Genomic DNA, 15,146 nt, shown 5'->3' on the forward strand with positions numbered 1-15,146 from the left:
ATTTTATTTTTTTCTAAATAAATTTGCTAACTAATTAATTTAACTCAAATTCAAAATATGATTTTCCTATTTTTAAATTCCAACCCAATCCCGTCTTAATCAAATTGAACTAAATTTTATCCAAATCTATTAGTCTACTATAGTGTCGTTTCTACAGTTCTGAAAAAATCAAATTGAAAGTTCGGCTACGCATCTCTTCATTATTAAAAGCTCGCTATCTTTCTTTTTTTTGTCATTTATCGATTAAATTTATGAAGAACTCTATAATGAGAGACAAAAAAATACATAAGATTGGACTATATTATTTTGTTAAAATTAAGATTGAAAATATCATTAGTTGAATTAATACAACATTGTTCTAACTATTAAAAAATTAATTACTATATGAAACCTAGGAACCAAACAGAACTCGAACAGTTCCATAACTCAATTTGAACCCGATGGTTTCACTTACTAAACATTTGAAAATTCGGATTCTATTCGATTCTCTTTAGAATCAAATCGAATCGAACTAAATCATGTCCAACCTTAGTAAATAGATTCAATTAGTAGAGTTACACAATAAAATAGTGAGAGAAAATGTAGATGTGCTTGAGAAAAAAGATTATTTGGTATCGTTTATTTTATTTTTAGTGAAAATAGGACAATATTTGCAAAAGGATTCTAATGCGATAATTAAAAAAGTGGTGTGGGTATATAATGTAGTGTATAAAAAAATAGTGGTGATAATACACTATTTTTATAATTTCAATTGTTCAATTTTTATCTCTAAAGAGATGTTAATTGTTGACCCCAAAAAATGTTGTCAACGGATACCGGACCAGCCTGCGCACACACAAATCTAATCCAGCACACTAAGACACATGGATGGTCTAAAATGGACAAATCAAGGGCGTGAGAGAGCTCAAAAGCGTGAGACGAGAACGTTTAGAATCCGACGAGAAGTTTGCATAACGATTGTATAATAATTACCAATCGATATTTATAGAATGTGCGTATGAATTCGGGTTGTCTTGTATTGCAAGATGGTAAAGAGATTGTTGAATAAAGTGTATTAAGAGATTAAAAAATGTGAAATCTTGGTTCTTGTATTGAATATTGCATTATCCTCGTCAGAAATATGAGGAGGAGTATTGATAGTATTACAAGTTATATCGTAGCCCTCAGTTGAAAATACACGTTGTCTCATCTCATAAGTTTACATGTCAAATTATAAACATCACATTTGACTACTTAGCCTGCTACGCATTTATTAATTGACGGAGCCGTCTCTACTTTGACAAGACAAGACACTTGCACTCTACGATCGGTATTCTATCAATCAATCAGGAAGAATTCTTGTGTAAGACTGGATCTTTGGGAAGGAGTGCTCCTTAGAGCGTTTGGGCCTCGGTATAATGGGCCTAGGCGTGAAGGGTCTCGGCAAGACAAACCACCTCGGCCTATGCACTTCAGCGTCAACATTTGGGCCACATCATGGATGTTGCTTCCGTATGTTGATTGATTTCTGTTGGCTTAGGGGCCTCGACTGGGATGTCACGTGGTTCGGTATGAGTGGGCCATGGGTCTCAATGAATCGATCAAGCGTGTCAACACGTAACACTAATCTTACCATATTTCTTTTGTATTTCATCTCCTGCCATCAGCCTATTTCGATTCCTTACTCCATTGTTATGTTCGAAAGGCAATACAGATAATTCTCTTATGAACGAAAAGGTTAGGAGGGGTTCGACGAAGAGAGTGGCCAACATAGGAGTTTGAATTGAACGTGGAAAGAAAGATATTATCAGAATGGTAAATTGCAGCGATGTCTCCCAAAATCTATGACACCTGTAAAGAGATGCATCTTATTTTTTCAAGTTATAGAAATTTCTGATATTAGCATTTAGCGCTTAGGCTAAATATAAAACTATATTTTGTTTGCTTATTTTTCTTTTTCATACTTTTGATTCAGCTAAAAACAAAAAATTAAAAATAGTGTATATTTAAAGAAATTATTATTATTATTATTATTATTAAAAATAGTGTATATTTAAAGAAATTATTATTATTATTATTATTATCATCATCATCATCATCATCATCTTTTTGTAAATAGTGGCTTTATCTTAATCATATTCGCGAAAATTTATTTATTTTAAAAAATGAAAAACGTTTGCTGTAGAATATTTACTGTAAAAATAAACTAAAAAGAATTTAAAATTTTAAACATTTGCTGCCAGCTTTATTGCAGTGTGTACTGTTATGACAATATTAATTAAGTTTTTAGTTTTTTAAACATCATCATCATCATCATCATCATCTTTTTGTAAATAGTGGCTTTATCTTAATCATATTCGCGAAAATTTATTTATTTTAAAAAATGAAAAACGTTTGCTGTAGAATATTTACTGTAAAAATAAACTAAAAAGAATTTAAAATTTTAAACATTTGCTGCCAGCTTTATTGCAGTGTGTACTGTTATGACAATATTAATTAAGTTTTTAGTTTTCTAAACATAAACCCCTGTTTGAATTAATTTAAAAAATTATAAAAATTTAAGTCAGAGTAAATAATTAATTTTAATCAAATCGTTTGTGGGAATCGCAAATTTTTTGATTTCTCAACCACCTATTTCATTGGCCTTAAGCCCCGTTTGGTATCCATTTTTTTCAAAATGTATTTTTCTCTCTCTTCTTTTTAATCACATATTCTTTATTAAAATAATATTATACATAAATCAAAAAAATTTCCTCATTTTTAAACCACATATTTCCCACCATTTTACTATTCTAAAATGCATTTTTATATGAAAATAAGTCTCAGACACCCTCTAAAATTTTGATTTTTAGCAAGTAATTAGTATAGTATAAATGTTAAGAGTATAAAAAAAATTAGAAATTGGAGAAAATACTACTAAATGGAGAGGTATCAAATATTTAATGAATTCTTAATTAGCTTAATTAAATTAAAAGATGAATTTGTTGATTTGTTAATTATTTTTCTACCTATTTGCAAAACATGTAACATTTTTATGAAATTTTAAATTTTAAATATTTATAGTATTTATTTTTACTAAAACCAATGATGTAATATAATTCAAAAATATAAAACACGTAAAAAAAAATTAAAATATGATTAATAAGATTTTATTATGTTGTCTAGAATTTTCCTTTCTTAAATTGAGGCATGACCAAACATTTATAGAACATAGTTGATAAAATTAAAAAAAAATTAAAAAATTAAAAAATTAAAAAAGAGGAAGAAGAGAGAGAGAGAGATTAATTTACTTTTCATTATCTCTAATTATAGATGGAAAATATTTTGCTAAACGGTTAAAATTTTATAATATTAGATTTACTTTCCACTTTTTTCATCTCTGACATATTCTTTCCAAATAAAGAACTAAAGATTATTTTACCTTCCATCTTTACTTCCCTTTTCGTCTTTTCCTTTTTCAGTCTAGGCAAACACGCCCTTTGTCCCAGCTGTAAGAAAAATTTCATAAGAGGTAACTCAACTCATAGGTCAAATTCATCATATAATTTTTATTTATTTTAATTTAGCCCCCCCATTTGGTGAAGATTAAAATTATATTTTTAGTGAATTTTAATAAAAGTTGGTGAAATGTATGATTGAAAGTTATCGGTATCTTAAAATGCTTAGTTAAAATTAATTGTTGATTTTGACTAGAGCTTAATCATTAAGCATATATTTTTATTTTTATTTGACCACTCTATCTATAAATTGTTACCAAAATATTGAAGAAGAATTTAAAAATATGTCTCGTATTTTTTGGAAGTACAATTATTTTAGGGACTTAAAAGTTATAATTTCTAAAGACTAATGCATGATGACAAATGACATGTATATACTTATTACAACCATAAATTTCATCGCTTTGATAACTTTAAAGGGAAATATCATTTACACGCTCCAAGTGTACATCATGCTTGACATTGATTTTGTTTTAAAAAGATTATTGAAGAAATCTTCTTACTCATGAGGTATCAGGTTGAACCCAAATTTGTTCTTTTATCTGATAATTTCTTGTATTTTGATCTGATATATTCAACCATTCAAGAAATCTTCTTACTCACGAGGCATCAGGTTGAACCCAAATACATTACCTAGAATCTTTCTTTCTTGTTATCTAATCATTCTCCTAGTCGTTCTTTTGAGAATTGCTAGTTGGTCACTCATTGCGAGATTGTGTAGTAGGTATCTACAACCATCAGCGCCAGTTTTAGGGTTCAACAAGTTACTAATTCATTATCTGACATATACAAATTGAAAGATTCATTCTCGATTAACTGTCAAACTTGTTGTACCACAAAGTTTAAACCGAGTATAATTCAACTTTAAAACCTAGAATAGTCAAATTAAAATAGAAATATGAGTTTAATCATCAAAATAAATTAAATTTAAGATTACATGATAAAATTGAAATAAATCAAAGTTAAATGATCAACATGAAACGAAGTAATAAATTATGTGACCTCCGTCAAAAACTTCACTACCCTTAAGGTAGCGTAGCGGAAAATATAAAATATACTGTTATTATTCGAACGATTTACCAAAAAAACAGTTGAAAGTACTAATGGATTTTTTCTTGGGGTTAATTATATGAATGGTCACTAAACTTTGTTCTATGTTACTACTTAGTCACTGAACTTAAAAATGTAACTCGATGGTCACTGAATTTCATCAAGTGTTACTACTTCATAATCGAACTTTAAGATGTATCTCAATGGTAACCGAATTTTACACCGTGTTACCCATTCGTCACTCAAATGGAAAAATCCGTTAAGTCCAACAAATGACGTCAACTTGAGTGACGGATGAATAACACGGTGCAAAGTTCGGTAACCATTGAGATACATTTTAATGTTCGGTTATGAAGTAGTAACACTTGACGAAATTCAGTGATTAAGTAGTAACATAGGGCAAAGTTCAGTGACCATTAAAATATATGTTAAAATTGAATTATTAAGCCCTTGTTTGAATCTCATTCTTTAAAAAAAAAATATACTCTTAAATAGTAATTTGATATCATTCAACTACATGTTCTTCAATAAAATAATATTACATGTAAATTCAAAACTTTTCATTATTTTTAACTACACATTTTCCATCAATATATTATTCAAAAATTCATTTTATCCCTCAAAATGGGGATCAAACAAGGACTAAACTTCTCAATCGACCTCTTTCTTACATACCCATTTTATCTTTTCTTCTTGGCTATATATTTTTGTCTCTGAAAATTATTTTACTTTTGCTTTTTTGAGGACAGAAATAGATGTCAATTGGGATTTAATTATTGGGCAACAACTCTTGAAATACTACCAAGGATCAGGAAAGTGAGTGATAAACATTCATACATCTTGGTTCTGGTTTACCAGATTGAGGTTTGATGTCATTCCGCAGCATAGCTCGGGATATACGAGATAGTTTTGGGAGTTTATCCCGGCGTAGTTTTGATGTAAGGCTGCTTGGTCATCATAGGGGAAAATCACACGGTTCGTTTTATGATTTAAATAACCAGCCTGTGGTAACTCAGAATAGTCATTGGGCTAATCTCCCACCAGAGCTACTATACGATGTGATTAAAAGATTGGAAGAGAGTGAGAGCACATGGCCTGCTCGGAAGCACGTGGTTGCTTGTGCTGCTGTTTGCAAGTCATGGAGGATCATGTGCAAGGAAATTGTCACTGGTCCAGAAATCTGTGGGAAGCTTACTTTTCCAGTTTCCTTGAAGCAGGTGACTTTGCACCCCTTGTCATGCTTTGGTATTTTGCATTATTTTCTAGAAAATTTCTGTCTAATCTAAAATCATTTGATAGTACAAATAATATTGCTTAGCTACTTGTGTTTTACACGATTATGCATTTATTTACTAGTTTTATGAAAGCAAATCCTGATTTGTGCTTTTTTTTTTTCCTTCACAGCCGGGGAATCGTGACGGAACCATCCAATGCTTCATCAAGAGGGACAAATCTAATTTGACGTACCATCTTTTCTTATGTCTGAGTCCTGGTATGTATTGTCTAGATCCTTAGAATGCTCCATTCACTATTTTGTATTTTTAGTATTAGGTGTTTAAATGGTACTTCATTGTCGGTCTATCCTTTCTTGATCATTTAATTGTACCAATGGATGTCTCTATGGCGGTATGAACACTTGCCATTTGATTACTTAAAAGTATGTGTATTTTGCATCATGTGAGAAGGTGCTTCCTTAAGAAGCAAGATTATTATTATTATTATTATTATTTTCCTAATTTCATTTGTTTGGCTACTAAGTTTTTGCTGATATTATGTTACCAACCAATAAAGAAAAGTTAGGTTGGTTTCCCAATTGTCATATAGTTTAATGTCCAAGACAAACATGTAGGAAGTAAATCTTCCGTGCTGTAGAAATACGAAATTGGCCAAAAGAATGGCTGTCGTATTGTTATCGTGAAACAATACACAAGTAATGTGAGTGCTACTTTTCTAAATAGATTATTTAATCGGGAGAATTTCCAACTTTTTACTGACGATATCACAAAGGTGCTACTCTTTTTTTTTTATGGAAATTCCTGTCCTTGATATCGACTGTAGTTGAGTGAAGTTAACAAAAATATCATCAGTACTTTAAGCACTGTCGGTTTAGTACAGAACAATTCATGGTTAGAAGTTTAAAACAAATTCGTTGAAACATGGTTGCAAATTTTACATTTTAATATTCATGTGCTGTTGACAAGTATTAGTTTTCCATATCTGCTAATTATGTACGATCTAATTGTGTTGCAAATTCTTATCATATAAATGGTTTACATAATTGAATAGATAATATACACAAATATTTTGTACTTATGCTCATTATGTCAGTTAGCTTTTTTATAAGGTTATTTTGGCTGTTTATATATTCTTCCATTTTTCATCGTTGTGAAGAAGAATACTATCATGAACTGAACCTTTTCAGTGTTTGTACAACTTCACCCGTGCCTTTTTTCCTGCTTCTCATGTTATTTGCAATTACTTTTATCAGCTTTGCTTGTAGAAAATGGAAAATTCCTTCTCTCTGCAAAAAGAACTAGACGAACTACTTGTACAGAGTATGTTATCTCAATGGGTGCAGATAATATTTGCAGATCAAGCAGCACATACATTGGAAAACTAAGGTAACTTTGAATATAAATTTCTTTATTCTGTTATATGTATATATATATATATATATATATATCTTCGTGTGATTCTTTCTTCTATGTTAGATAAATATTTATTGGGAATTCTATTATTTGTCTTGAGAACATATGCTGGAGAAACAAATTTATTATGGGGATGCATACTCGAGTAATTTAAAATTGATATTCTACATATAGGAATTCCTTATGAGTGATTACTTCATGTCAATATCTAATTTGGAAAAATAATGATTGTTTTTCTTGTACTGTATAAAGTTTTATACTTTTGTTAGTGATGTTATATATTTTTGAGAATGCATCCAAATATAATGAAACTTTACACTACTCAAATGCAAGAATAAAATAATTGTGTTTAAAAAAATAATTCGTAGCGTGATTACACTTCCATGAATTTGTTGTGTACATGCCAAAACACATCAAACATTGAACTCTAGAGATGTGTGCACAATCTCCCATATCCACCCTCCTCTTGGACGCCATGAATTTGTTGTGTACATGCCAAAACACATCAAACATTGAACTCTAGAGATGTGTGCACAATCTCCCATATCCACCCTCCTCTTGGACGCCATGAATTTGTTGTGTACATGCCAAAACACATCAAACATTGAACTCTAGAGATGTGTGCACAATCTCCCATATCCACCCTCCTCTTGGACGCCATGAATTTGTTGTGTACATGCCAAAACACACCAAACATTGAACTCTAGAGATGTGTGCACAATCTCCCATATCCACCCTCCTCTTGGACGCCATGATTTGAGATTATATTCGACTCTCCTTGAATGCTTTCTGGGATATCGACTGGCATGAAGAAACATAAATTAGTTACAAATAATCAATTCATGTAACATAGAGACGGATGAGATTTAGGGGTTGTTTGACCAAGCTTTTGATTAAAATTTAAGTAGATTTTGATAAAAGTTGATGAAATGTCAAGTTGAAAAGTTGATAAAAGTTGCGGGTCTCATGATTTGTGTGGTTAAAATTGAATTTTGACGTGTTAAAAAGCTTGATAAAATTGTAGCTAAGTTTATCTAACAAGCACTTATTAAATAGAGAACTAGAGCAAAAGAATGCGCAAGAGTAACATTAGAAGGCAACGAGAGGACAATGGAAATTCTCATGCTTTCTTGGCTTACTTGCTAAATGTGATTATTGGTAATTTTAGGTGGATGAGAATCAACATTGAAGCAATCGACTTTTCAAAAGTCGGTTATTATAATATAATTTCTTCAAAAGTTTATCTATGTCAAATTATGTAGCTAATGAGTCAATGGCAAGAGCCAGATACATAAAAGTTTTCATGGAAATGAACTTGATAGTGGGTCATCTTTCTTATCAATTTTTTTTAAGTACAAAAAAGGGTATGGATTCAGTAAAATCTGTACTTGCATATTTATGTAACCTGGCCCTTTAGATACGATTCCCAAGTACTCGCTGCTAAATATGTGGCATACTGTTTCAACTTAACGTCCTAGAAAAATAAGGTGTAGCTGACTAGTTATTCCTTGTGACATGGTATCAATTATGGTCCTTGTTAGCGTGCTTTTTCTTCGAAGTTCTTGATTGTATAAATGTTCAGTTTATGCTTTCTGTTAGAGACTGGTGCTTTTATTTTGTAATCTCTTTTTGAATTGGTCTTAAATAATAATGATTTAGCTTTTCTAGATTATCATTATTAAATCTTACTGCTGGTTGCAGATCAAATTTTCTCGGCACGAAGTTCATTATGTATGATACACAGCCGCCTCATGCTTGTTCACACATTCCTCTGCCTGGGAGAACTAGTCGTAGATTCAACTCCAAGAAAGTGTCTCCGAAAGTGCCTACCGGCACTTACAACATAGCCCAAATCATGTATGAACTGAACGTGCTTGGGACACGGGGACCGCGCAGGATGAACTGCGTCATGCACTCAATACCTGCCTCAGCACTTGACCCCGGAGGCTTGGTACCCGGACAACCTGAGCTCATGCCAAGATCCCTTGAGGACTCGTTCCGGAGCATTTCTCTCTCAAAATCTCTGGATCACTCGGCCGAGTTCAGTAGCTCACGGTTTTCTGATATCGCCGGCGTGTGCAATGGGGACAATGACTGTAAAGGAAGACCCTTGATTCTCAAGAACAAAGCACCAAGATGGCACGAACAGTTGCAATGTTGGTGCCTCAATTTTAGAGGACGGGTAACAGTTGCATCCGTGAAGAACTTTCAGTTGATAGCCTCCACACACCCACCGGCTGCCACTACTGATGCACCGGCTTCTCAGCCGACCCAATCTGACCATGATAAAGTCATCCTCCAATTTGGCAAGGTCGGTCAAGATATGTTCACGATGGATTACCGATATCCACTGTCTGCTTTTCAGGCTTTCGCGATCTGCTTAAGTAGCTTCGACACCAAATTGGCTTGTGAATAGAGAAAATGTATCTATCTGTCAACCAAAATGCTTAAATGTCTAAATTCAGTGCCTTTATTTTTATGTTATTGCATTTTATTCTCCCCTTCACAAGAAATGGAAATTGTTCAACCTTGTACTCTTGGCAAGGTTTCTACCTTGTAAAAAAAACTAAAAAAGGAAAAACCATTGGCTTTTCTGGCTTCATTTCCAACTCTATTATCATTTTCTTAGTTCTTATTTCTACATCGAATTGCAGCCATGTCATTGAAATCTCGAGCATATTCAAAGTCCTCATATGTTCGGATGTCATATCTTAATGTCGTTCAAATCCTCTTAAGGTGCGTTTGATTGCAAACATAAAATTTGCATGGAAAGAAAATAAATTCTAGCTAAATATTGTTTTAACCCTCCCTTGGAACGTGAAATGGGAAATTATCTAAAATCCTTGCACCATACTTCTATCTACTAATTGAACGATTCTTCATTCTTCCCATTGATGAATAATTTAAAATTTATTTGATATAATTTTTCTATTTTATGAAAGTGGAGAAATTGAAGAATCAAATGCAAGTCTAGGAAGATAAAATAAATTCATTTTAATTTTTATTAAAATTTCAATTTTGTAAATTTTGAGATTTAATAGATATTTTATTGTAATATTATATTGTCTTAAACAAAAACTTAATTATACAAATAAAAATATATATCATTATAATCTTTGTCAATTTTAATATTTGTAATATACACTCATACAAATAAATAGGAATGGCAAAAAATTCTGATTAACACGATACCCATGAGTCAGCCTCGAATGAGAGGGTGAGAATTACCAGGGACAGGGTGGCGGTCATTGCTCTGAAGCGAGAATGAGAAACATAATTCTTGCTTTGCTATCTGCTCATTTTAACATTAAATTCATCGAATTGCAGCCATGTCATTGAAATCTCGAGCATATTCAAAGTCCTCATATGTTCGGATGTCATATCTTAATGTCGATCAAATCCTCTTAAGGTGCGTTTGATTGCAAACATAAAATTTGCATGGAAAGAAAATAAATTTTAGCTAAATATTGTTTTAACCCTCCCTTGGAACGTGAAATGGGAAATTATCTAAAATCCTTGCACCATACTTCTATCTACTAATTGAACGATTCTTCATTCTTCCCATTGATGAATAATTTAAAATTTATTTGATATAATTTTTCTATTTTATGAAAGTGGAGAAATTGAAGAATCAAATGCAAGTCTAGGAAGATAAAATAAATTCATTTTAATTTTTATTAAAATTTCAATTTTGTAAATTTTGAGATTTAATAGATATTTTATTGTAATATTATATTGTCTTAAACAAAAACTTAATTATACAAATAAAAATATATATCATTATAATCTTTGTCAATTTTAATATTTGTAATATACACTCATACAAATAAATAGGAATGGCAAAAAATTCTGATTAACACGATACCCATGAGTCAGCCTCGACTGAGAGGGTGAGAATTACCAGGGACAGGGTGGCGGTCATTGCTCTGAAGCGAGAATGAGAAACATAATTCTTGCTTTGCTATCTGCTCATTTTAACATTAAATTTAAATTTTTATCAAATAAAAATAAAAAGATTTATCATTATTTTTAAAGTGAACATAAGTTATTCCTAACTAAATGGAGAGAAAAAATTAATAACATTTACTGACTAAAGACAAAAAGTAAAATAAAAGCAAAAAATACAAAATACAAAATACAAAAACAAAAACAAAAAAATAAACGAGACGACAAATGAGGTAAGAGACCTGCCCCGCTATAACTGGGTATGGGGACGGGACAAAGTGATAAAAATACTCGACAAGACGGGAATGAAAATAGCCGACTCGTCTCATATCCACCCATTGTTGTCCCTACAAATAAAGTTCTTTTATTTATCAAAGCTTAAAAGTATGGTAATTATAAAGTAAATGTTTACCAAGTTTTTAAATAATTTTTCCTAATTCTTTCTTCGTTAATTATTTTAAAAGCACAACAGTACCAATACAAAAATGAAATTTAAAAATTTACACAATAAATTAAATTCTTAATATTTTCTAAAATGTAAAAAGGACCAAAACCAACCCAGATTATATGGATTTTCATTGATATTAGTGTGATGCATTGAATATATGATAAGGGTGGAATATTTCTATTGATCGGTCCGCACCACTCACAAAAAGTTGATTTAATGTTAATTAAAAATAAAGAACCGAACATTGAAGAAAAGAAAAGAAAAAGAATTTGAAAAGCAAGTTTCTACGATTTATTCGAAAATTGAACTTTTAGACATTCTTGTCATTCTATATTTCCTTGAAAAATGTTCTCAACAAACTAGAAACGTTCAAGATATATTTAAAAAGATGAATTTGATGAATATATGAAAAGGGTGGAATATTTCTATTGATCGGTCCGCACCACTCACAAAAAGTTGATTTAATGTTAATTAAAAATAAAGAACCGAACATTGAAGAAAAGAAAAGAAAAAGAATTTGAAAAGCAAGTTTCTACGATTTATTCGAAAATTGAACTTTTAGACATTCTTGTCATTCTATATTTCCTTGAAAAATGTTCTCAACAAACTAGAAACGTTCAAGATATATTTAAAAAGATGAATTTGAAAAACAAAAAAAATAGAAAATAAAGTAAGAGGATGCAAATGGAAGAAAAGAAAAAGTATATGTATCAAAAGGAAAATAGTAAAAGAAGAAAAGGGCAAAATAAACATTTTGTTATGACAGGTATTTCTCTCTCTTCTTACCAATATTTCTTGTATGCACTTCATCTTTTTGTGAACCTCTTATACTTTTGTCAGACCAAAGGCGAGGGGCTTCGGGTCCTTAGCTTGGTTTTCTTTCCTCTTTTCTCCCTTCAAATCTTCCATTTTTCCCTTTAAAATTTATTCATGTACATATAATACACACATTACTCATCAAGGTACAATCTTTCTTTAATTCTCTTCACTTTATTGCAGTTCTTAAATATATGATTTCCAATTGGATCAGACCCTTGATTCCTGTAAATTTTTGGAGTCCTTTGCAAGAGATCTGTTCTTGAGACAATTCATGATCTGGGTTTTGCATGTTGTCTAATATTCTTCGATTTTGACGCTTTTCAACAATCTTGATATTTGTTCTGTGAATTTTAAGATTTGGTGATTATTCTGATTGTATTTGGTTGATTTTAGTGGATTTTTTTATTAGTCTGTTCTGTTTTGGTTATGTTTGCTTGAGCTACCAATTTAATTATAATTGGATGTTTTGTTCATGAAGAAAGGAATCAATTTGAAGGGGTGTTGTGAATTTTTATAATTTGGGATTTCGTTGAAAATTTGAAACTTGATATTTTTTATAGAGAAATTTATGAATTTTTTGCAGATTTTAATCTGGGAATTCAGTTGAGAAAGAAAGTGGTGCTTGTAAATTTCTAGCTGTTGGTTATTGGATTTTGAAGGTGTTTCCCTGATACTGAATTAAGGTTTATCTGGTTTAAATACGACTGGGTTTACAATATTTCTTAATTAAAAAACACTTTCTTAAGGAGTTCAAAGGCGTTTTATCTGAAAATGCCTTCATCAGCTAATCAAAGTTCTTTGTCTTTTGCTTCTTTTCGTCGCCCAATTTTGGGTATTAGAGACAATCATATTCACTCCATGGAAGCAATCCATGATTCTAGTGCTCATGAGGTGGATTCATTTCAGAGACATGTTTTCTTCTTGTTCAAGGATCTGTCAGCAGTTAGTCCTGAGGAACTTCTCTCCATATCATGGATTCAGAAGCTTTTAGATGCATTCATTAGCTGTCAGGAGGAGTTTAAGGTTATATTGGCAAACAACAAAGCTCAGCTCTCAAAGCCACCAGCTGATAGGCTTGTTACTGAATTCTTTGACAGGGCAATTAAGGCACTAGATATTTGCAATGCAAGTCGTGATGGTATTGAGAAGATTCGACTATGGCAGAAGCATTTAGATATCATTACATGTGCTTTGGATGATCGACAAAGGATGACAGGTGAAGGTCAATTTCGTCGAGCAAGAAAAGCCTTGATGGATTTAGCACTTGTGATGCTAGATGAGAAAGATACAGGAGGTATTTTTTCAAATCGAAATCGGTCGTTTGGACGCCATAAGGTTAAGGATCACCGTCATCGTTCATCAGGGCACTCAAGATCACTATCTTGGAGTGTGTCTCATTCTTGGTCTGCATCGAAGCAACTCCAGTCAATTGCAAACAATTTGGCTCTGCCCCGTGGAAATGAACTTGCAGCTACTAATGGTTTGGCAATGATAATCTATACTATGAGCTTTGTTCTTATGTTCATTTTATGGGCTCTTGTCGCAGTAATCCCTTGTCAAGACCGTAGTATCCAAATTCCTTTTGCAATCCCCCGACAATTCTCATGGAGTGCACCTTTTTTCTTGCTTCATGGTCGGATTATGGACGAGTCTAAGAAACGAGAACACCGAAATTCTAGTGGATTATTGAAGGAAATTTGTCAAATAGAGAAGTGTGTGCATCAGATAACAGACTTGGTTGATTCTGCTCAGTTCCCACTGAGAGAGGAACAGAAGGAAGACCTGAAAGAGTATGCAAGCGAGTTATCATTAGTTTGTGAAGTTTGTAAGAGTGAATTGGATCCACTTGAACGCCAATTAAGGGAGGTATTTCGGAAGATTATGAGTTGCCGTACGGAGGGTCTCGAGTTCTTAGGCAAGACAACCCAACCGTAGTATGTTGAGCCTTGATCTGTGTGAGATGAAGTGCAATTGAAAACGCATTATAATCTTAGTTTACACCAGCATATTTCAAGGGAAGAAGTCAGATTGTGACCTACAAGAATAATTTTAGCAGGTAGGTTTTTGTACTTGTCAATATACGTTTTGTAAAACAAAAATACGTATTATCCATGTTCTGTCATCCTGTATCACGGCTTTCTCATCAGATTCGCTCTCATTTGCAATTTTTTATATGATGTGTTCATCTGGTATTGATTTCAAAGGGTATGGTACTTTTTGTAAACTTTTGCTGGTTATATGCATTCTTCAAGACATTTGTTTGGTTAATTGGATTCCCAGGTCTAGAATGTCCCCGTGTTGCTTGTGCGTGCAGGTGTTTGGCGGAGCTCATTTGCATGTTTATTTAGGTGATATGGATGAGCACAAAAAGATGAGACAGATATTTATTTGTTTCATTATCGCCTATCATTTAACATGTCTTGTTGAATATCACAAAGTTGTGTACCTTTCCACTGTTATTGACACGAAGTCTCCATGGTTACTGGATAGAGTTAAAAATCAGAGCTATTTGTAGGATGAGCACCAAAGTTCCAATCAAGAATTGATGTACGGTGCGCTATCCCAGCAGTTAACTTCTTATGTTGTGGCAGAGGAAAAATTAGTGTAAAAAATTATGCTTGATTAAGTTATATGATTTGTGAGATTCCATCATGTACATTAGGGAGCTTAATACATAGATTTGAGGGATATTGCTAGTTTCTTTTCCTGGTGATTAGCCTCTTAATTGTCGTCAATTCCAAGTCAATAAGCCTGGTTCTC

General features: G+C 32.1%; 2 protein-coding genes across 5 annotated transcripts; both read left to right on the top strand.

The window, feature by feature from the left end:
* Positions 1–5,236: 5,236 nt before the first annotated feature.
* Positions 5,237–9,780, top strand: LOC111394679 (tubby-like F-box protein 8). The gene is made up of 4 exons (XM_023020611.1): positions 5,237–5,743; positions 5,931–6,018; positions 7,015–7,147; positions 8,876–9,780. Exons 1-4 carry the CDS (start codon positions 5,396–5,398, stop codon positions 9,588–9,590), a joined length of 1,284 nt encoding a protein of 427 aa, XP_022876379.1. The 5' UTR covers positions 5,237–5,395; the 3' UTR covers positions 9,591–9,780.
* A 2,589-nt stretch (positions 9,781–12,369) lies between these two features.
* On the top strand, positions 12,370–14,654 carry LOC111394681. Of its 4 annotated transcripts, none has more exons than XM_023020618.1 (3): positions 12,370–12,529; positions 12,970–13,069; positions 13,226–14,654. In XM_023020618.1, the coding sequence occupies exon 3, from the start codon at positions 13,245–13,247 to the stop codon at positions 14,319–14,321; it is 1,077 nt and encodes a 358-aa protein (XP_022876386.1). In that variant the 5' UTR covers positions 12,370–12,529; positions 12,970–13,069; positions 13,226–13,244; the 3' UTR covers positions 14,322–14,654. The 4 variants fall into 4 exon arrangements, with proteins under 4 accessions (XP_022876386.1, XP_022876385.1, XP_022876388.1 ...); XM_023020619.1 differs by having other exon boundaries at positions 12,371–12,529; positions 12,970–13,045; XM_023020617.1 differs by having other exon boundaries at positions 12,970–14,654.
* Positions 14,655–15,146: the final 492 nt, after the last annotated feature.

The sequence above is a fragment of the Olea europaea genome, chromosome 5, assembly GCF_002742605.1.
Source record: "Olea europaea var. sylvestris chromosome 5, O_europaea_v1, whole genome shotgun sequence".
Taxonomy (NCBI): domain Eukaryota; kingdom Viridiplantae; phylum Streptophyta; class Magnoliopsida; order Lamiales; family Oleaceae; genus Olea; species Olea europaea.

Bases quoted from the DNA above. Each gene is read 5' to 3' on its own strand.
- LOC111394679 (XM_023020611.1), top strand. From the start codon at position 5,396: ATGTCATTCCGCAGCATAGCTCGGGATATACGAGATAGTTTTGGGAGT. The intron at 5,744-5,930 runs GTGACTTTGCAC...TTTCCTTCACAG, and splicing joins TTCCAGTTTCCTTGAAGCAG to CCGGGGAATCGTGACGGAAC. The intron at 7,148-8,875 runs GTAACTTTGAAT...TGCTGGTTGCAG, and splicing joins ACATACATTGGAAAACTAAG to ATCAAATTTTCTCGGCACGA.
- LOC111394681 (XM_023020617.1), top strand. From the start codon at position 13,158: ATGCCTTCATCAGCTAATCAAAGTTCTTTGTCTTTTGCTTCTTTTCGT.